Source organism: Gavia stellata, chromosome 32 (assembly GCF_030936135.1).
Source record: "Gavia stellata isolate bGavSte3 chromosome 32, bGavSte3.hap2, whole genome shotgun sequence".
Taxonomy (NCBI): Eukaryota; Metazoa; Chordata; class Aves; order Gaviiformes; family Gaviidae; genus Gavia; species Gavia stellata.
Window position 1 is genome coordinate 5,702,261 of NC_082625.1, and position 20,956 is coordinate 5,723,216.

The 20,956-nt window shown below is 66.6% G+C and overlaps 3 protein-coding genes across 4 annotated transcripts; 2 read left to right on the forward strand and 1 right to left on the reverse strand.

Moving 5' to 3' along the window:
• Positions 1-2,864: 2,864 nt before the first annotated feature.
• Positions 2,865-9,045, forward strand: HMG20B (high mobility group 20B). The gene is made up of 9 exons (XM_059831775.1): positions 2,865-2,960; positions 5,108-5,213; positions 5,489-5,692; positions 5,921-6,041; positions 6,159-6,211; positions 6,534-6,609; positions 6,924-7,139; positions 7,576-7,708; positions 7,921-9,045. Exons 1-9 carry the CDS (start codon positions 2,923-2,925, stop codon positions 7,931-7,933), a joined length of 960 nt encoding a protein of 319 aa, XP_059687758.1. The 5' UTR covers positions 2,865-2,922; the 3' UTR covers positions 7,934-9,045.
• A 337-nt stretch (positions 9,046-9,382) lies between these two features.
• Positions 9,383-11,993, forward strand: GIPC3 (GIPC PDZ domain containing family member 3). The gene is made up of 6 exons (XM_059831869.1): positions 9,383-9,640; positions 10,091-10,276; positions 10,612-10,792; positions 11,339-11,451; positions 11,683-11,764; positions 11,842-11,993. The coding sequence occupies exons 1-6, from the start codon at positions 9,383-9,385 to the stop codon at positions 11,991-11,993; spliced, it is 972 nt and encodes a 323-aa protein (XP_059687852.1).
• Positions 11,994-12,429: 436 nt separating this feature from the next.
• Positions 12,430-20,409, reverse strand: TBXA2R (thromboxane A2 receptor). Of its 2 annotated transcripts, none has more exons than XM_059831878.1 (3): positions 20,377-20,409; positions 13,252-14,159; positions 12,430-12,787 (listed from the first exon to the last, which is right to left on the reverse strand). In XM_059831878.1, exons 2-3 carry the CDS (start codon positions 14,071-14,073, stop codon positions 12,518-12,520), a joined length of 1,092 nt encoding a protein of 363 aa, XP_059687861.1. In that variant the 5' UTR covers positions 14,074-14,159; positions 20,377-20,409; the 3' UTR covers positions 12,430-12,517. The 2 variants fall into 2 exon arrangements, with proteins under 2 accessions (XP_059687861.1, XP_059687860.1); XM_059831877.1 differs by lacking the exon at positions 20,377-20,409 and adding an exon at positions 16,716-16,803.
• Positions 20,410-20,956: the final 547 nt, after the last annotated feature.

Below are 20,956 nucleotides of genomic sequence, written 5' to 3' on the forward strand. Positions count from 1 at the left end.
CCTCTGGGGGGGTACTGGGGTGACTGGGATGTGACTACTGGGGTCATGGGGACCCTCCTTCTGGGGGGTACTGGGGTCGCTGGGGTGATTACTGGGGTCATAGGGACCCCCCTTCTGGGGGGCACTGGGGTGACTGGGATGCTGGGGTGACTGCTGGGGTCGTGGGGACCCCCCTCTGGGGGGTACTGGGGTCACTGGGAGCAGTGTAGAGGTACTGGGGTGACTGGGATGCTGGGGTGACTGCTGGGGTCGTGGGGACCCCCCTTTGGGGGGGACTGGGGGGACTGGGGTGATTACTGGGGTCATGGGGACCCCCCTTTGGGGGGTACTGGGGGGACTGGGGTGATTACTGGGGTCGTGGGGACCCCCTTTGGGGGGTACTGGAGGGACTGGGAGCAGTGTAGAGGTACTGGGGTGACTGGGACGCTGGGGTGACTGCTGGGGTCGTGGGGACCCCCCTTTGGGGGGCACTGGGGTGATTACTGGGGTCACGGGGACCCCCCTCTGGGGGGTACTGGGGTGACTGGGAGCAGTGTAGAGGTACTGGGGTGACTGGGATGCTGGGGTGACTGCCGGGGTCATGGGGACCCCCCTCTGGGGGGTACTGGGGTGACTGGGATGTGACTACTGGGGTCACGGGGACCCCCCTTTGGGGGGTACTGGGGGGACTGGGGTGATTACTGGGGTCATGGGGACCCCCCTCTGGGGGGTACTGGGGTGACTGGGAGCAGTGTAGAGGTACTGGGGTGACTGGGACGCTGGGGTGACTGCCGGGGTCGTGGGAACCCCACTTCTGGGGGGTACTGGTGTGACTGGGGTGATTACTGGGGTCATGGGGACCCCCCTCTGGGGGGTACTGGGGTGACTGGGAGCAGTGTAGAGGTACTGGGGTGACTGGGATGCTGGGGTGACTGCCGGGGTCGTGGGAACCCCACTTCTGGGGGGTACTGGTGTGACTGGGGTGATTACTGGGGTCATGGGGACCCCCCCTCTGGGGAGTACTGGGGTGACTGGGATGTGACTACTGGGGTCACGGGGACCCCCCTTTGGGGGGTACTGGGGTGACTGGGGTGATTACTGGGGTCATGGGGACCCCCCTTCTGGGGGGTACTGGGGTGACTGGGAGCAGTGTAGAGGTACTGGGGTGACTGGGATGCTGGGGTGACTGCTGGGGTCGTGGGAACCCCCCTTCTGGGGGGTACTGGGGTGACTGGGACGTGACTACTGGGGTCATGGGGACCCCCCTTTGGGGAGATACTGGGGTGACTGGGAGACTGGAGTGACTGCTGGGGTCATGGGGACCCCCCTTCTAGTGGGTACTGGGATCACTGGGGTGCTGCAGTGACTACTGGGGTCATGGGGGCCCCACACTTGGGTGCATACTGGGGTTACTGGGGGCAGTGTGAGGGTACTGGGGTGACTGGGACCTCCTCTTGAGTAGGTACTGGGTGACTGGGACCAGTATGAGCAGTACTGGGGTCACTGGGACCCCCCTTGAGGGAAGTGCTGGGATTACTGGGACTCGGAGATGACTACTGGCATCACGGGGACCCCCAGTTGGCTGCATACTGGGCTCACTGGGAGCAGTGTGGCAGTACTGGGACCTCCTCTTGAGTAGGTACTGGGGTGACTGGAACCAGTATGGGCAGTACTGGGGCCAGTGGGTCCCCCCTTGCGGGGGAGTACTGGGGTCACTGCGAGCGGTGGGGGGGGTCAGGGCCATTGGGACCCCAAGGGTGGGCGTGGGGCCACTGGGAGCCGCCGTGGGGTACTGGGGATGCTGGGAGCGTTGGGGGAGGGTAACTGGAGTCCCTGGGACAGCCCTGAGGGGGGCACTGTGCTTACTGGGAGGGTACTGGGAGCACTGGGACTGGGAGCAGTGAGGGCACACTGGGGCCACTGGACCCCCCCGAGGTCCCTCCCGGGGCTCCCCGCCCTGGACGCCGGGGTGGGCACTGGGGGCACCCACAGTGGGTCGGTTGCTGTGGGCCCCCTCCACGCTGTGTCGTTGCCCCTTTAAGGCGCTGCCCTCCCCACAACACTTCCACGTCCCCACGCCGATTGCTGATTGGCGGGCAGCCTGCCGCGCGCACCGAACTCACCGTACGCGCACGCGCCGCGCCGGCTGGCCCCGCCCCCTCCTCGCCCCGCCCTCTCCCCGCCGCTTACCTCTGACGTGAACCGTTCCAGCCAATCCGCGTTAGGCTGCGCGCTCCACGCCTCGGCGCCAGCGGCCAATCGGAAGCGCCGAGGCGGGCTTCTAGTTTACATAATAATAGAGGGGCGTGGCCAGGTGAGGAAGAGCGGCGGAGGGGGCCGGCGGCGCCAGGAAAGTTGGGGCGGGGGGGCCCGGCCCGGGGGGTCCTCGGGGGTGGGGGTGCTGCTGGGGGCCTCGGGGCGGGGGGGGCAGTGACGGGGGCTCCGGGGGACGTGAGGGGGCTCCGGGGGACGTGAGGGGGCGGGGACCGCGGGGGGGTGTATGGGGGGGCCTGTGGAGGGGGGGTCGGGGGGGGCACAACGGAGGGGGGTGCAGTGGGAGGAGTGGGGGCTCGAGCTCGTGCTGGGGCCCGGGGGGGGGGTTCCGTGGGGGCCTGGGGGAGGTGGAGAGAGCAAAGAGGGGTCTGGCTGGGGAGGGGACGCCATTTGGGGGGGGGGGGGGGTCCGCGACGTCCCCACGGGGAAGACCGTTCCGAGGGGGTCTTCGGTGGGGGGGCAGGCCAGGGAGCGTGGAGTGGCGGGGGGGGGGGGCCGGGGGAGGGCCACCGAGCTGCCCCCTTGGTGCTCCCGCAGCATCAGCCCCCCCCGCCTCGTCTCCGGAGCTCCCCCCCGGTCCCCCCCTCCGCGCCGGCTGCGGGTGCCAGCCCTGGCTCTGTCCTTCAGGGGTGCTGACCCGAGCGGTGCTGGCGAGGCCCCCCCGGACCCATGGCCCACAGCGCCAAGCAGCTGCCAGCCGGGATGCTGTAAGTGCCACCGCGCTCTGGGCCCCCCCTCCCTGTGTCCTGCGTGCCACGAGCTGCTCCACGTCACCCTGTCCCGGTCCAGGCCCTGGTCCTTTGTCCCTTGCTAAAGGGTGGCCGGTCTTGCCTTGCAAGCCTCGGGTGTCTTCTGTGTGTTTTGGGGACCCCCGTCCCCTACGGCAGCCGGCACTGCTCTCCCCTTCCCTGCCCGCTTTGTTAGCTTGTGCTTCCGCCTAGCCGGGTAGTTAGCACAGGGCAAAGGGAGACCTGCTGTAAAAGAAGCGTCTCATGAGATTAAGACCAACAAGGTCTTAATTCACATGGGGCGAACCGCGTGCTGTCCTAAGCTGGCGTCGACCGTTGTCCCTCCCGCCAGAGGAGTGAGAACGCGGCGGCCACGGTGCCTTCCGGGCAGGTGGATGGGGAAGCGCCTCCGAGGTGGAGGGAGGTGGATTCCAGAGCGAACTAGCTGAGGGACGTTCGGATAAGAGTAGGAATCTTGCCTGAAATAACTTTATTTTTAAAGTATCCTTAGGCATGTGAGGAATCCGGATCACGGGTGTGGCGGGAGGCAGAGATCCGGCGTCTGGTGGTGGCGGGTGTTAGCGTGTTCCTGGCCATGGCGGCTAAGCGCGATGATACTGTCTGGGCATTATCAAAAATATTTCCGTTAGAGCTGATAAAGAAAGCCTAAGGGTGGCCGTGCCCACGCGGAGCTTCAGAGATTTTTTTTTTTCCCCCGGAAGATGGAAGAAAAGATGGTCTCGTACCTTCCCGTAGGCTTTCGTGTGAGCGTGGGAGTGCAGGGCAGCTGGTCGGGCTTGAATCCCGATGGGAAGACCTTCTGCAAGGACCAATGCAGTTACAGGCGGTGTCCCTGGGGGCTTACAGAAAGGGCCCCTGTCAAATTAATTGCAAGGGTGGCTCGTACGGGTGGTAACCTGGTTGTGGTACATTGGAGTCTCTGTGGGGATTTGGGTTTACGCCAAGTACGTGATGTGACAAACAGGCGAGAGAAACTCGGGGGTTCATCCCGAGCGGGTCGGGATCTGTCTGGCTTTTGGTACACAGCGGTGTTTTCTTTCTTTGCTGGGGCTTGTGTTTGGCCCTGTGCTAGTTACCGTGTCTTGTGACTTGGATGAAACCCAAGTGAGAACTATTTGCTGCAACTCTTGAGCCCTTCATGGCTCCCCCCACGCAGAGGGCCCGACTACGCTCTGCCAGCTCCGACGGAGCAGGAGCTGCGTTGGGGACCAAAGGGTGCGAGGGGGATAGGGGCTAGGCTGTGGGATGGAGCCGGCTGGAGAAGGGGCTGCGTAGGCTTGGCGACCCCCACGATGATGCTGCAGTGGGGCTGCGTGTGCTCAGGGTGGAGAGGCTCTGCCAACCCCAGTGCTGGACCTGTGTCCTCTGCTGAAAGCAGATGCTGGTCTGTAAAGATGATGCAGCAAGTTGGAGAGCGGGAGTCGGGGCCGCCAGCCCCATGTTAGAGCTGCTCGGTGCATCTCGGAGGTGGCTCGGTGCGTCTCGGTGGTGGCGCGGGCGGCAGGAACCTGATGGAGCGGTTGTGGCTGGAGCGGGTCGAGCCGGTGCTGGTGCCCTGCCCTCATCCTCTGCCTTGAGGGTTCTCCTTATCCCTGGCAGTGCTTGTGCTGGGTGTGGGTGATGCTTCCAGGTGGTGCCCCTCGAGCCAGGATCCAAACCCCTGCAGCTCCTCCTCCCTCGCAGAGGGAGGATCAACTGGTTCGTGCTGCTTGGGACTCCTCGCTGGCGTGTGCGCCTGAGCCCTGATGGCATGCAGAGATGTGACTGTTGCTGTTACCTGCCCCCAAGAGCAGCACTGGCAGCTCCTGGCCCCCCTCCAAATGTCACTGAAAGATCCCAGCATCATCACTGGACGTTGGGGCAGCTTTTGTGTGCCCAGGACTGCCTTGCTCACCCGATGCTGGACTCTTCTCGAGCCCCATCACTCAGCTGTGGCCTCCCCTCACAAGGGAACAGGGGCTGCAGGGCTGGTGCGCGTTTGGGGACCATTTGGGTGGGAGGGAGCTGGGGGATCCGGCGAGCGTGAGGCCATGCTGCTGGGGGATGTGTCGCCATCAGTCCTGGTGGTTTCCCAGCCCTTTCTGATGGGTACTCTCTCGCCGCAGACACGCCACAGGAAAAGCTCAGCATGGAAACTTCCTGGTGGCCATCAAGCAGGAGAAGGGAGAGTCGGCACGGACAAGCGGCGAGAAGCCGCACGGCGAGGAGGAGGTGAGCTCCAGTATCTGCATCTCTCCCTGTATGGTCCCCAGGAGCAGGGTCTGTGTTGCCGAGCCTGAGGCTGTCCCTCCACTCACCCTTCAGCAGCCCAGGCACAGGCAGGCGAGCCCGTGGCTGCGGCCGTGGCCCAAGGAAAGGCCCAAACCTTCCCTCGAGGGACTGGAGGCCCAGGCAGGTCTACAGGCTGCTCCTGTGTCCTGCTGGTGCTATGGCATCATGTGCTCTGATCCTTGATGGGTTGTCCCTTTCCCTTCGCTGGGTGCCAGCCGGTGAAGAAGAGGGGCTGGCCCAAGGGCAAGAAGAGGAAGAAGATCCTTCCCAACGGCCCCAAAGCCCCTGTGACGGGCTACGTGCGTTTCCTGAATGAGCGGCGCGAGCAGATCCGCACGCAGCATCCTGACCTGCCCTTCCCGGAGATCACCAAGATGCTGGGAGCTGAGTGGAGCAAGCTGCAGCTTTCGGAGAAGCAGGTACCGGCCCTCAGGAGAAACCCCCCCTGCCCACGGCTGGGCAGCATGCTCCGGAGCCTGCACCCCAAACCCCTTTGCTCACTGCCTGGCTGCAGCTCCACGGAAGGAGCTTGTCGCAGTACTGGCGGGCTAGTGAGCAGGAGCTGGGCCTCGAGTAGTGGGGAGGGGTCAGCAGCCCCCCCAGAGAGCCTGGGGCTGGGCCAGGCTGAGGACCCTCTGTGACTGTAGCGGTACCTGGACGAAGCGGAGCGGGAGAAGCAGCAGTACATGAAGGAGCTGCGGGAATACCAGCAGTCAGAGGCCTACAAGATGTGCACGGAGAAGATCCAGGAGAAAAAGATCAAAAAAGGTGGGTTGTGGGAGCAGTGGCTGCTGGTGTTCCGCCCAGGATCCGGCCAAGTGCTGCCAGAACCTCTCGGGGCATGCTGGGCTGGCTCCTAGGGGTAACCTCCTTCCTCCTTTCCAGAGGACACGGGCTCTACGGCAGTGAACACCCTGCTGAACGGGCACCCGCACAAGGTAAGGCCCCGGCAGGTCTACCCATGTGTGGGGAAACTGAGGCACATGGCACTACTGGGTTTGGCCCGTGGCAGCTGGGCTGACCGCAGGTTTGGGCAGAGGGAGTCTCACAGGTTGTGGTTCAAGGTACCAACTTCTCATTGAAGCAGAGCCTGGAGTGGCAGGAGGCAGAGCGTAGCTGTCCTCTGCCCATCCTCCCTGCCTGCACAGGCAGGGCCACCCCCTGCCCCGTCACTGTACCTCCTGCCTGCCCAGCCCCAAGGAGACGGGGTCCCCTTTGGTGGGCTCAGACCTGCCTGATCGGTCCCCTCCCGTCCCCCAGGCTGGTGAGTGCAGCGACACCTTCTCCACCTTCGACGTGCCCATCTTCACGGAGGAGTTCTTGGACCAAAACAAAGGTGAGGGGCTGGGCTGTGGGGTGGGGGCTGCCGGCGCTGCAGCGTCTTGCTTGGGGGATGGCTGCAGCAAGCAATGCCGCTGCCAGAGCAGCCTGCATCCCGCGGGACAGGACCCCGGCTGGCAGTGGGTGCAAGATCCAGGCTGTGAAAGGTCCCTGGTGAGGTTGGATAGAGGGACCGGATCCTGGGTGGAGCCCGGGGGCTGGTGACGCTGAGCCTCGTGGAAGAGTCATGGCTGGGGAAGGGATTGGGTTTGGGATGGGGGGGGCAGAGTCAGAGGGGCCACGCCTGCTGACGCTATGCGGTCCCGGCAGCCCGGGAGGCCGAGCTGCGGCGCCTGCGGAAGATGAACACGGAGTTTGAGGAGCAGAACGCCATCCTGCAGAAGCACACGGAGAGCATGAACTGTGCCAAGGAGAAGCTGGAGCAGGAGCTGGCCCAGGAGGAGAGGCAGACCTTGGCCTTGCAGCAGCAGCTCCAGTCCGTGCGGCAGGCCCTCACCGCCAGCTTCGCCTCCCTCCCCATCCCCGGTGAGTTCAGGACAGCCGTGGGGACCGGCCTGCTGCTGGGACCTGGTGGCCACACAGAGGGGCACTGTTGGGGCTCTGCGCGTGGTACAAGCCGGGGCAATGGGGTGGTGGTAAATGCTCATCTGCTGATGGGGTGGGATCCTGGAGCGCTTTGGGGGGCTCTCCAGGGGGCCCAGGAATGTGCCAGCCAGTTGGGTCCCCTATAACGGGGTAGGGCAGGCTGGGAACTGTCCTGCTCTCGAGCCATAGTCACAGCACCCGCAAGGCACAGATTAGCCCAAATCCTTTTGTTCCTGGGCTTGTGTCGGTGCGGGCTCTCTCCTGCTGCGGGAGATGGCACCTAGTGTTCAGGGTCCATTCCCCAGTCACCAGCACGATGGGCAGGGCTGGATGGGGACTTGCTGGCCCTGCTAACTGGGCTGTTGCTGCCTCATAGGCACCGGGGAAACCCCCACACTGAGCACTCTGGACTTCTACATGGCCAAACTGCACAGCGCCATCGAGAGCAACCCACTGCAGCATGAGAAGCTGGTGGTGCGCATCAAGGAGATCCTGTCCCGGATAGCCAGGTGAGCTGGGCAGGGCTGGCTGAAGCCGGCACCCGAGGGCGGCCCTCGTGTCCCGGCGAGCACCGAGACCACTGGGTCAGCCCAAGGCAGGGTGGGTGACGGGAGCCGAGCAGGGAAGGTGTGGGCAGAGAGGGGCTCAGAGCTGCTCCAGGCAGTTGTGGGAGAGAGAAGCCAAGCCCCTGTAATTCAGCCTTGCTTTTCTCCCTCTTCAGCGAACACCTGTGAAGAGGACCAGTCCCTCCCGGAGCGCAGGGCCGGCCGGACCACGGCCCTGTCCCTTGGAGCTCACACAAGGGACAGTCTCTGCTGGTGGTCCGGCTGCTTCCCCCTCCACCCCGCACACCTCGCTGGAGAAGTGAGCTGGGACCCCCCCAGCCCCAGTGTGGCTGAGCCCCACGGCTGCACCATCTCCGAGGACCTCGCGCTTCTGGGGACCAAGCGGTGACAGGGCTGAGAGACCCCAGCCGGCGCGGTGCTGGGCGAGGCGCTCGGCGGTGGGTGTGAGCATCCCCCCCTCTCCTGTGAGCTCTGCAGCTCTGCCTTACTAAACCAGAGACTCCCCAAAAGCTATCCGGTGGCAGATGAGGTGCCTGCGGGTGACTGGCCTGGAGTGAATCAGCCTCTTCCAGGGTGACCCAGGGGCTGCTGTTGACCTGCTGGTGATGGAAGGGAGGCAGCTGGGTGCCCTGGGAGGCCCTGGGGCTCGGCGCTGCCTCCCGGCCCCTAGATCAGCCTGGGGAGCCTCTTGGTCCCCTGTCCTGCAGCGGGTGAGGTGGCAGGCTTCCTTCCGCACGCCTCTTGCTTTATTTAATCTTACTGCTTCCCCTTGCTTCTCCCCCATGGGTGCCTTCAGCCCCCTGCCTATGTCACCCTGCCTGTCACCTCATGCCTCTGGGACCAGGCAGGGCAGCTCCTGCCCTCTGCAGTGATGAAGGCAAAAAAAAAAAATCTTCATGCCAGAGAGGGAGCCGGGACCGACCCCTTCCTCCCCACGGTGGGAGCCCGTGGGGTGGTGCACAGGCTTTCGGTTCCTGCCTCCTTGCCCGAGCCCATCCAGCATCGTGGGACCACCGTGATGGCAGCCGTGTCCTGGCCATGCTGTGCTGGGGTCGGCCATCCCCGGGGCTGCCTGTCACTAATCTCAGACTGTGTAATTAGAGAGTGTCTTATTTTCTTACTAGCACTACGTTGATCTGGCCCTGGGTTTAACCCGGGGCTGGAGTGCGACCGCTCATCTCTCACCTGCGAGGTCCATGCTCTGTAGATGAGTCTCCTGGTTGCCATCTCTTGGTGGCCACTTGGCTTGGGATGGAGATGGGAGCAAATAAATGTGGGAGAAACAACCAGCCTGGGCTCTGTGTGTTCATGCTCAGAGGCGGCTTTGGAGCTGCTCCCGGCTGTAGTCCTGGCGTCTCGGGTGTGTAGCAAGGGTGATGGCTCTGAGCTCATTGCTGCAGTGCCCAACCCCAGCTGGGGAGGGTGCGATGGAGCCGGCTCTGTGCTGGTTGCTCTTCCACCTCCTCCAGCCTGGCCAGGGCCCTTCCTAGGTGGCGGAGCTCACCTGATCCCAGGTGGGTTACCGCACCACCCGATCGGGTTCCCAGGCCTAGGGATCACCTTACAGCCGAGCCGGGAGCCAGCACCCATCTATAATTCAGCACTGTTGGTAGCAGGATGCGGCGGGCGGGCAGGCGCGGCAGGGAGGCCCAGGAGGGCAGCCCCATGGAGAACGGCATGGGGCAGGAGCCGGGGACCCCAGAGCCACCTGCTACCGAGGGCATCCCAGCTCCCCGACCTCCCCGTGCCCGCCCCAGGCTGGTGTTTCACACACAGCTGGCCCACGGCAGTGCCACAGGGCGCATCGAGGGCTTCACCAACGTCAAGGAGCTCTACGCCAAAATAGCTGAGGTCTTCGGCATCTCGCCCACTGAGGTGAGGGGACTGCGGCTGCCAGGGCGCGGGGAGGGGGCTTTGCACCCAAAGGGGGGCATGCCAACCCCATGGCACCATCCGTCATCAGCCCTCCTGTGGGTCCCCAACTGCTTGCGAATGCAGCCCCCAAAATGACTGGGAAAAGAGCATTTTAATCTCAGGGCTGTCTCCTCTGGGGGGTGGTTGGGTGGCTCTGTGCCTCAGTTCCCCTCGCCCTGGCATGCGGGCAGGGAGCCGGGGCTGCCTATTCCCTGGCACCAAGGGAAGGGCACACAGGGATGGTGCAGCACTGGGTCCCGGGGCAGGCTGGGTGTCCCGGACCCCCCTGCTCTAGCAGTGCCCAGACCTGGCTGGATCAGCCCATGGCTGGCTCCTGCCCCGGCACCACTGATGCCCCCCCCACCCTGCCGGGGCATCCCCAGCCCCTGATGACGGGGATCCCTGGGGCAGATCCTCTTTTGCACGCTCAACACGCACAAAGTAGACATGCAGAAGCTGCTGGGGGGACAGATCGGCCTGGAGGACTTCATCTTTGCCCATGTCCGGGGCGAGACGAAGGAGGTGGAGGTGACCAAGACGGAGGACGCGCTTGGCCTCACCATCACGGACAATGGGGCCGGCTACGCTTTCATCAAGGTGAACCCCCTCCCCAGGGCTGCGCTGGGGCCAGGGGCAGGCCTGGGGGCTGTGGCCCTGTGGGGTGACAGCCCCTGCTGCCACCCCATCCCTGGGACCGTGCCCCTTCCCTGACTCCCCCCAAAATGTGTCCGCCCCTGGGTCCACCCTCGCCCTGGGGGTCTCCCCCATCATGATGCAGTTTGGGGGGGGGGTGACCCTCCCTGCCTGACCCGTTTGCAAAAGGACACAGGACCACGACAGTGTTTTTGTGTGGGGTGGGATGGGAGCTATGTCTGTCTGTCCTTCCCATGGTGCCACTCTGTGTGTCCCCCGTCCCCCTCCGCGGTCCCCAGAGAATTAAGGAGGGGAGCATCATCAACCGCATCCAGACAGTGTGCGTGGGCGACAGCATTGAGGCCATCAATGACCACACCATCGTGGGCTGTCGGCACTACGAGGTGGCCCGGATGCTGCGGGAGCTGCCCCGGGCTCAGCCCTTCACCCTCCGCCTGGTGCAGCCCAAAAAGGCCTTTGGTGAGTTGGGGGGGTTCCCCCTGCGCTTGCCCTGGGGACTGGGGGACCCCTCAGAGGAGCGTGGGGAGGGCAATCCCCTGGGGCCCTCCTGCCCTGCAGCCCCCTCCCCAGGGACTGGGTGCCCCCCCGGGTCTGCCACCCCTGTGTGGACCCCTGTCCTGCACCCCCATGCTGTGTGTACCCCACAACCCCGGGGCACCCCTGCATGGCACCATGTGGGTGCTCCTTGGGGGGGGGGGGTGTCCTCAGACCTGCTTGTGCTCCCTATAGGTACCCCAATCTTCTGTGTGCACTGTCCTGGGCACCCATGAGCACCCTGTAACTGTGTGCATCCCCACCCTGCACCCATGGGTGTCCCTTATGCCTATGCTGCCTGTGGGCACCCCCTCCCCATGCACGGCTCACCCTGTGGTGCCCCCCGGGGGTGCTGGGACATGCATGGCTGGGGCTGGGTGATGGCCGGGGCAGTGGGCAGCGAGGGGCCAGGAGGTCCCTGGCTCTGCCTGCACCCTCACCCCGCCTCGCCCCCCCCACCCTGGGGTGCAGACATGATCGGGCAGAGGACACGGAGCAGCAAGTCCCTGGGCGAGGGCAGAGTGGCCAGTGGGAAGGAAACGCTGCGGCTGCGGGCGCAGGGCCAGGCCACGCTGGAGGAGGGGGTAAGACCCACCCGGAGACCCCCACCCTGAGCCCACGGCTGCTCCCACCCTGCCCAGGGTGGGGATGAGCATCCCCATGCTCCTGGGTGAACCCTGCACCTCCATGGGGTGCATTCCCCGGGTGCCCATGTGCGCAGCACCTATGGGCACGGCTCTGTGCGAGTGTGTGTGGGGGTCCCTGGGCTGTGCCCCCACCCCCTGGCACCCACCCGCTGGGCCTCTCGCCCCCAGCCCAGCCCCTTCGAGGAAGAAGCCGCCCGCCGGGTGGACGACCTGCTGGAGAGCTACATGGGCATCCGCGACAGCCAGCTGGGTGAGTGGGCAGGGTGGGCAGGGGGTGCCCAACCCGGACCCCCGGCCCCCGCTGACGCTGCCTCTCCTCCTCCCCAGCCTCGACGATGGTGGAAGCTGCGAAGGAGAGCCCCGGCGTGGCCCAGCTTGCCCGCGGCTTGGACTCGGTGCTGGGCGAGTTTGCCTTCCCCCAGGAGTTCGTGGCCGAGGTGTGGGCAGCCGTCTGCCACCCCAAGGAGGGGCAGGAGTAGCTGGGGGGGCAGCGGTGCCCCTCGCCCCTGTCCCCTCCCTGTCTCCCCACCCCACCTGGGGCTGACAGGGCTGGTGGGGGTCCCCATCCTGCCCCCCCCGCACCCTCCTGAGCTGCACCCAGGTGTGTCCCCTGGGTTGGGGGGGACAGCAGGGCATGCAGCCCATCCCCCCCCCAAGGACCCCCCCTTGTGCATCCCCAAAATGTGGTGGGAAGCGGCTGCGGCTCATTAAAGCAGAGACTGGAGGAGAAGGGCTGTTGCTCCGGCTGCCAATGGGGCTGGGGTCCCCCGGCTGCTCACCCCCAGCAGGCGTGGAGAGCTGCACAAGCTGTGTTTTATTGGGGGGGTCACTCAGATGGGGAGGGGGGTAGCAGCCCCGTGCCCCCTGCCACCCCCTCGGGTACCGGGCTCGGGAGGGGAGAGCCCATGGGTGCGGGTGATGGGGGACAATTAATTAACCGGGCTGGGGTGGGATGGGGGGATGGCTTGTCCCCCCCTGACTCGGTGCCTGTCCCGGGGGGCCACTACTGCAGGACGGAGTCGGCGGTGAGCTTGCGGCGCAGGGAGGGGTTGAGGACGGGGTAGAGGGAGAGGATGGAGGGCCGGGGGCGCAGGCTGGGGTAGACGCGCTGCAGCACGGCCCGTCGGAAGAGGATGTAGACCCAGGGGTCCAGGATCTGGTTCCAGGTGACCATGCGGATGTAGATGAGCAGCATCTTCTGCGTCTCCGTCGGCAGCATCTGGATCCGGCCGCTGGTCGGCAGCTGCTGCAGGACTGTCTGGATGATGAAGATCTGTGCCGGGGGGAAGGGGGCAAGGCGTCAGTGGGGGGGGGTCCATGCAGAGGCCATGAGCTGCCCCGGGTGGGGGGGGGAGATGATGAGGGTCCAGACTGGGCATCAAGCCTGTTGGAGAGGGGTCCCAGGCTGGTTTGGGGCACCTGCTATCAGGAAACACCCACTCTGCCCGCGAGCGGTGCTGAGCCCCAGAGCCCACCACCCAAGTGCCAACCCAGGGTGCAGAGTGGTGGTGGGGGGACACCGAGACCCAGGGTCTCACCAGGAGGGACACCCCCAGACCTGGGGGCTCACCAGCAGGGACATGGTGGAGGGAACACACCGAGACCTGGGACCTCACCAGGAGGAGCAGGGGGGGACACCAAGACCCAGGAGGGACATGGAGTTGGGGGGACACACCAAGACCCGGGACCTCACCAGGAGCATGGCGGGGGGGGACACACCAAGACCCAGGTCCTCACCAGGAGGGGCATCCAGCAGATGGTGGCGATGATCATGATGCCCACGAGCTGCACCATCATCTCCACCTCGCTGTCCCGGCGCCGCTGCACCGACTCCCGGTCATGGTAGACACGGCAGAGCGTCACCACGCTGACCGTGTTGAAGATGAAGGAGAGCAGCACCGACAAGATGCCCAGCAGGGCGAAGAGCAGGCAGAAGACAACGTCGCCGGTGTCGGGCAGGAGGGTGAGGAAGCACCAGGAGCCGGGGTACTGCAGCGTGTACCGCCCCAGCCCCAGCACCGGCAGCAGCCCCAGCAGGCAGGAGAAGCCCCACACCAGCCCCACGATGGACCAGGCGCGGCGCTTGGAGATGCTGGTGGAGCGGGAGAAGGGGTGGTTGATGCCAAAGAACCTCTCGCCGGCCATGGTGGCCCCCAGCAGCAACGGGCACTGCCCGAAGAAGACCATGGAGAAGCCAAGGAAGTTGCAGAGATGGCAGCCGGGGTCCACCTCGGCCCAGGCGAACTTGATGAAGTGGTAGGGGATGATGACTGAGGCCGTCACCAGCAGCCCCATGAAGTCCGTGACCACCAGACCGCAGAGGAAGACGAGGAAGGAGGAGCGGGCCCGGCTGGACAGCTTGCGGGAGGAGCTGAGCAGGACGCAGAGGGCGAAGAGGTTGGAGCAGAGGCCGATGAGGCCGAAGGCAGTGGAGAACCAGGGCGAGGTGATGCTGTTCTGCGCACCGGCGTGGCTGTCACTGGCGTTGAACACCCCGAAGCACATGTCCGACCGTCCGGCCACACTGCTGTTGGGGGGCTCCATATCCCCCCACCCCATCCCACTCCTGGTGGCTTCAGGCTCCTTCCTGGCTCAGCGCCATGGCGTGTGTCCCCCGCCGGTGCCGGCACCAATCCCACCTTGCCCTGTGGGGACAAGGAGGAAGGTTTAGGGCCAGTCCTCCATGGCCAAACACACCCATCACCCACCGTGAACCTGCAAACGTGGGGCACCCCATGGCCTGTGCAGGGGGACACCACACCAGGATCACAGCACGTGCCGGGCTGGCACCGCTCTCGGCGCAGCAGCGGCAACGGGCGTGGAGGGCCCCAGCCCCGCAGCTGGCCGGGATTAACCGTCCCCGGCCGTGAGCCACATGGGGCTGTTGCCACAAGGCTGTAATCCAGCGTGGTGGGTGTTTGGAGAAGCGCGGCACCGGCAGCTCGGCTCTGATGGCACCAGCTCCCTCCCACCCCAGGAGGGGTGACATGGCCAGACACCCCTGGGGACATCTGCCCTCCGCTGCAATGGGGGGACCCACTCTGAAGGATGGGGTGTACAGGCACAGGGTGGCTGCACCAGGGCCTGATCCTGACACCCCCCACCCCCCCATCTCTGTGCCTTCCTCTCCGCACCCCCGGCTCAATGGGGAGAGGCCCCATTCCCGCACTGTGGTGGGGAAACTGAGGCACAGGATGGGACACCCACGCCTGAAGCCGTGTGCTGCACCCCCCCAGTGCTGGCACCGCAGCCAACCCACAGCTGTGGGACACGCAGCTGGCTTGCATGTGTGACATCCCCGTTCTCCCCCCCTCCCTGGCTCCTCCGCAGCTGGAGTCGAGGGTTTATCACCAGGACATTGGCCCACTGGCTGTGACAGGGTGCATGAGGGCGGCTGCGGTCGTGGGCAGCCCGGTCGATGCCACACTGGCTTGCTGGGCAGTGACCGGGGCTGGGAAGCATCCGGCATCTGGGAAGCCCCAGGGCTGCTGCCTCCATCGCTAATTAGTCCTGGCTCTAAATGGGGTGATGTGGGATGGGGCAGAGGCATGGCAACAGTGGGGACCAGACCTCACGGGGACCAGACCTCCCCAGGGACCAGACCCCTCTGCTCCTCCTGGGACCCATTTCTCCAGGCTGTAGATGTCCTTGCCACCCCGTCTGCCCCATCCCTACACCACTGGCTGACACTGTCCCCAGCCTGGTGGCCCCCGTGGGATGCCCAGCTGTATCCCAACCCACCACCTCTGCAAAGACCCCGCTGCGGTGCCCCCCGGCTGTGGGGGTCCCAGCACCCCTGCCTCCCCCTCGCGTAGGGTGCCACTGCCACCTGCCCTCCGTCCCTGTCCCCAAGTCAAACCTCAAGCCAACCCCGATCAGTGCCAAACCCAGCAGTTGGTCCTGCATCTGGCCCCACTCTGTGTCCCCATGACCCACGTCCTGCAGCCTGGCACCCCCCCCCCCACTCGCCACCCCCTTTCCGGCCCCTGGCGTGAGGGTGGCCACAGGGATAGGAACCGCCATGCACACCCGAGGCACGTGCCAATCCCACAGTCCGTCCCGGGGCTGGGATGGAGCCAGGCGTTGCAACATCCTCCTCCGGGGGCCGCATCCATGCGGGCTGCAGGGCTGAGGGTGCTGGCACCCATCCAGCACGGTAGCACCCCTGCCCTCGCCCCCATCACCAACGGCACTGGCGATCCCGCAGCCGCTGGGGAGCGGGGAAGGGGGTTGGGGGTGGCGACAGGGGCATGTCCCCATCCCTGTCCCCGTCCCGGCATGGGCGGCTGGCAGAGCATGGTGGTGATTCACTGCCGCAGCGCAAGGATGGCCCCAGTTTTTTCCATGAGACAAGAGCGAAAACTTGCTGCTGTTTGTTTTCTCCGGTCCCTGAGGGATGGTAGTGGCAACCCTGAAGGTGACGGTCCCCTTGAGACATGTGGTCAGGTCTCCGTGTGATGTTCCGAGTCCCTGAGGAACCACCAGCCTTTCCCGCATCCCCTGGGATTCCTCTCCCTGGGAGGTGGCAAATTCCACCCCCTGCCCCACAGTGATGCCATGTGGGTGCCACGGCTGGGCGGTCCCGCTCCAGCTGTCCCTTGCCACATGCCTGCCCACGCTTTTGGGGCACTGTCCTCAAGTGTGTCCCCACCCGCATCCCGGGCTGTTCCCTGTACTCGCTCCAGCGTGGTTGGGAATCAGGAGCCCGTGGGGCAATGTCACCCTGCTGTCCCCATCACCTGGGGATTCACAGCCATGGGGTGCTCTTGGCTGCCGACCGGCTCGGCGTGGCAGGATCCGACCCCTCTCCCCACCGTGTCCAGAGAGGGGATCTCCCTGCGGTGGAACCATGGCCCAACAAGGACGCACCAGCCCCAACAGCTCTGTGCTGCACACCCCAAACCCCACCATGTCCCCTCCCCTCTTGCCCCGGCGCAACCACAACCCGGACCTTCACCCGCTGCTCACTGCCGGCAGAGCCGGGGACACCGGGGGCTCTGCCCCAGGACCAACCGCGATGCTGGGGCGGGCTCGGGGGCCGAGCAGCCGGGTGCCACCCTGCGCAGAGTTGCCTCGGCCGGCCAGCCTGGAACCACGCAGCACTTAGAGGGAATCAAATATTAAAGAGGGGCCATTTAGCGCCAGCACGGCTCGGAGCGAGCCGAACCCCACGCGCAGCAGAGCAAACCAGAGGCACTTACGGGAAGGGGTTCATGTGGGGGCCGGGGGCTCCTCACTCGCCGTCTCCCCCCATCGTGGGTGGCCACCGCAGGAGGATGCGCACAGGGATGGCAGGTCCTGCAGAGGAGAGACCCTAAGCCCGGTGCCTGTCCCCACCGATCCCGTGCGCTTGGGTTTGGAGTTACCGGATCTGGCAAAACCCTCTCCCAGGGAGATCCCACAGGAGCGAGCGTTTGGCTGCGAGTAAAGGCAAAGGGTGCTGGCGTAAAATCCCAGCGGAGAGCAGCTGTCTCCGAAATGGGCTGTTGGAGGCTGAGAGGCGCTGGCAGCAGCGGCGGGGGCTGGTGCGGGCGCTAATGGGGTTCCTGGCACCGTGTGAGCCCGTGGGTCGGCGTTACGCCGCAGATGCACCGCAGGCTGTCCTGCCTTCGCCAGGCGCCGCTTCCTGCCGTGGCCACATCCGAGGTTAGCAAGGGAAAGGCGAGGGGCTAATGGGGAGCGGAGGACACTGCTCCTTATCAGGGCAGCGCCTGCCCCAGCCCATTGCTTCCCCGGGCTTCCTCGGGCAGGGCTGGGCATGGGGCTGGCAGGATCAGGCCGGGGTGGGGGTGGGCTGGGAAGAGAGGTTTGCTGGGCAGTGGAGCACCACATGCCTGCAAAGGGACCCCAAACTCCCCACACACACCCCCCCCACATGCCCCCCTCAGCCTGAGCTCTGCCACCCAGGACATGGTCGGCGCAGGGCGGCTGTGCAGAAGTTGCTGCAGGGCATTTGCATTTGTCTCGTGTGTTCAGTCCCTCTTTGCTTGCTGGAGCTCTCCAGGGACAGCCCTGTCCCACCTTGTTCTGGAAGGACAAGGACTTTCTCTGCAGCATCCCTTCTGCCACTCCAGCCTGATGTCCCTTGTGTGGGTGGTCCCACGGGACGCCACCGGCACAGCCATCCCTGCCAGGGACGGACCTAGTCCCAGCGCCAACCACCCCCCGGGCTGGGGCTCTCGGAGCAGCAGATCAGCTCAAGGCCATCAGCTGGGACAGGAACGGCAACGGCCACGTTATGGGGACGGGGACCTGGCAGGACCCCAGCGTCCCTCCCTGGACCCCCAACCATCAAAGGGACCCGCTGCCGGGGGAGCTGGCCTGGCCTGGAGCAGGGACGTCCCTGGGACACCCAGGACAGAGGACACTGACGGGAAGCAGTGACACACCAGCAGGGACGGTCCCTGCCAGGCATGGTGGCTGTCCTCGCTGTCCCTGCTGTGGCCCAGGGCAGAGGCCCCCAACCCGCTCCCGCTCCGGGCTGGCTGGAGAATGGTCAGCACAGTCCCTGTCCCACCTCGTCCCAAACTGTCGCCGGGGCCCCCGGCACAGGGCAGGGGGTGGCGGTTGGGGGATCATCCTGGGCGCCCTGGGTGCGAGAGCCGGGGCTCGGCAGCGCAGCCGGGGACCCCCCCACGCCTCGGCTGCCCCTGGCCGCAGCACCTCGGGGGGCTTCGAAGCTGCCGCTGGGCCGCCCATAAGAGCCCCTTTCCCGGCCCTTTCCCGGCCTTTTCCTGGCCTTTTCCCGGCCCTTCCCAGCAGCTCTGCGGAGGGCAGTGGGCAGGGGGCCGGATCCGCCCCAGCGGGCGAAGCCCCGAAAGCAAATCCTGGTCCCGGGGGGCGCGGGGGGGGTGGTGGGAGACTGGGCCGTGCCAGCCCCGGACACCCAGCCCAGGGGACAGAGAGCCATGGGGCGGGGGGCAGAGGGGGCACCGCGTCCCCGTCGTGCCCCCCCCGTGGGGGTCACCGCCTCCCGGCCCCGAAAGGCCGCAGCTCGTCGGGTCTCTGCGCAGAGCGGGCGGCTCAGGCCGCCCTTATCGCCCCGGCCCAGCCCTGCCCCGCCGGGCCCCCGTCCGAGCCCTGCGGTTTGTCCGTCCATCCCAGTCCCTCTGTCCGTCCGTCCCAGCCCCTCTGTCGGTCTGTCCCAGCCCCTCCATCCCAGCCTCTCTGTCCGTCCATCCCAGCCCCTCTGTCCGTCCGTCCCAGCCCCTCTGTCCGTCCATCCCAGCCCCTCCATCCCAGCCTCTCCGTCCGTCCATCCCAGCCCCTCTGTCCGTCCGTCCCAGCCCCTGTCCGTCCATCCCAGCCCCTCCATCCCAGCCTCTCCGTCCATCCATCCCAGTCCCTCCGTCCGTCCGTCCCAGCCCCTCTGTCCGTCCATCCCAGCCCCTCCATCCCAGCCTCTCCGTCCATCCATCCCAGTCCCTCCGTCCGTCCGTCCCAGCCCCTCTGTCCGTCCATCCCAGCCCTTCCATCCCAGTCTCTCCGTCCGTCCATCCCAGCCTCTCCGTCCGTCCGTCCCAGCCCCTCCATCCCAGTCTCTCCGTCCGTCCATCCCAGCCTCTCCGTCCGTCCATCCCAGTCCCTCCGTCCGTCCGTCCCAGCCCCTCCATCCCAGCCTCTCCGTCCGTCCATCCCAGTCCCTCCGTCCATCCCAGTCCCTCCGTCCGTCCGTCCCAGCCCCTCCATCCCAGTCCCTCCGTCCGTCCATCCCAGCCCTTCCATCCCAGCCTCTCCGTCCGTCCATCCCAGCCCCTCTGTCCGTCCGTCCCAGCCCCTCCATCCCAGTCCCTCCGTCCGTCCATCCCAGCCCTTCCATCCCAGCCTCTCCGTCCATCCATCCCAGCCCTTCCATCCCAGCCTCTCCGTCCATCCATCCCAGCCCCTCCATCCCAGTCTCTCCGTCCGTCCGTCCCAGCCTCTCCGTCCGCCCATCGCAGCGCCGCAGTCTGTCTGTCCATCCCCCTCCCTCCGCCCGTCCGTCCCAGCCTTGTGGGCTCTTTGTCCTTCTCAGCCCCCCCCGGCCGCGCTTCCCCCGGCCCCGCCAGCAGCGCCTCCCTCCCCCCGCCGACCCGGGCCCTACCTCGCTGCCGGCGGGACCCCACCCGGCTCGGCTCGGCTCGGCTCGGCTCGGCTCAGCCCGGCTCTGCTCAGCTCAGCTCGGCTCAGCCCGGCTCGGCTCAGCCCGGCTCGGCTCAGCCCGGCTCGGCTCGGCTCGGCTCGGCTCAGCCCGGCTCTGCTCAGCTCAGCTCGGCTCAGCCCGGCTCGGCTCAGCCCGGCTCGGCTCGGCTCAGCCCGGCTCAGCCCGGCTCTGCTCAGCCCGGCCCGGCTCGGCTCAGCCCGGCTCTGCTCAGCCCGGCTCGGCTCGGCTCAGCCCGGCTCTGCTCAGCCCGGCCCGGCTCGGCTCAGCCCGGCTCGGCTCAGCCCGGCTCGGCTCAGCCCGGCTCTGCTCAGCCCGGCCCGGCTCGGCTCAGCCCGGCCCGGCTCGGCTCAGCCCGGCTCGGCTCAGCTCAGCTCGGCTCAGCCCGGCCCCGCGGGAGGGCGCGGGGGAAGGGCCGGGCTCGCAGCGCCCCCCGGCCCCGCCCCGGGCCCCCCGGAACAGGGTCCGGATCCGGCCCCGCGCCGCTCCCCTCCCCCGCTGCAGACGGGGCTCCCCGGTGGGGTGCGCCCCCCACCCCCCCGACCCCCATCGCCCACCTCCCCGTCTGGGTCCGGCCACACTGGGCTGCGCCCCCAAACCCCCGGCAGCACCCTCCAGCGCTGAGCCCCCCATGACGGCACCCAGAGCCCCGCCGGCCCGAGGCGGCCTCGAAGGCGCCAGCACCCATGGGTGGGACGAGGGGCCGCGTCCCACGGCCTCACCTGTCCCCGCTCGGCTGTGAGAACGGGCTGGCGCTGAGACACCCCGACCCTGCGCCGTCCCAGCTATATTTAGCGGGGCCGGGCTCTTATCCGGGTTACTCATTTGTTTACCCGAGCCGGATTCCTGCGTCCGAAGGGGGGGTCAGTCCTGCCGTCCCACTGCCGTCCCGCTGCCGCCACCGTCCCAGTGGGAACCGCATCGCCACAGCTCTGTCGGGCTGGCACAGCAGCAAGGCCTCGTCCTCCAGTCTGGGAGGGGGACGTCACCGCTGTGCCCCACAGCGGGCCCTGAGACCCGGGAATGGGGATGCAGCGGCTGGAAGGAGGGTGGAGGAGGGCCGAGGTGCCATACAGATGCGAGCGGGTGGCCCCCGGCAGTGTCCCTGGGTGTCCCCTGCAGCCCCGGCCGTCCCTACCTCATGGGATGCTGGATGCAGCCCAGGGGTTTTCACACACTGGGGGTTTTCCCAGCCCCACTGCTCCGAGCTCGGTGTCTCACGGTGCTGCCCAAAGTCATGGCCAGCCAGACATGCTGGGCTGGCACGTCCCCAGGCACTGTCCCGCTGAGGCGTGGGAGTCG

Excerpts from the sequence above, each read along its gene's own strand:
- GIPC3 (XM_059831869.1), top strand. The coding sequence starts at position 9,383 with ATGCGGCGGGCGGGCAGGCGCGGCAGGGAGGCCCAGGAGGGCAGCCCC. Across the intron at positions 10,277-10,611 it reads CCGGCTACGCTTTCATCAAG|AGAATTAAGGAGGGGAGCAT; the intron begins GTGAACCCCCTC and ends CGCGGTCCCCAG. Across the intron at positions 10,793-11,338 it reads GCAGCCCAAAAAGGCCTTTG|ACATGATCGGGCAGAGGACA; the intron begins GTGAGTTGGGGG and ends CCTGGGGTGCAG.
- TBXA2R (XM_059831878.1), bottom strand. The coding sequence starts at position 14,073 with ATGGGGTGGGGGGATATGGAGCCCCCCAACAGCAGTGTGGCCGGACGG. Across the intron at positions 12,788-13,251 it reads TCTGCTGGATGCCCCTCCTG|ATCTTCATCATCCAGACAGT; the intron begins GTGAGGACCTGG and ends CCCCCGGCACAG.
- HMG20B (XM_059831775.1), top strand. The coding sequence starts at position 2,923 with ATGGCCCACAGCGCCAAGCAGCTGCCAGCCGGGATGCT. Across the intron at positions 2,961-5,107 it reads CAGCTGCCAGCCGGGATGCT|ACACGCCACAGGAAAAGCTC; the intron begins GTAAGTGCCACC and ends CTCTCGCCGCAG. Across the intron at positions 7,140-7,575 it reads CGCCTCCCTCCCCATCCCCG|GCACCGGGGAAACCCCCACA; the intron begins GTGAGTTCAGGA and ends GCTGCCTCATAG.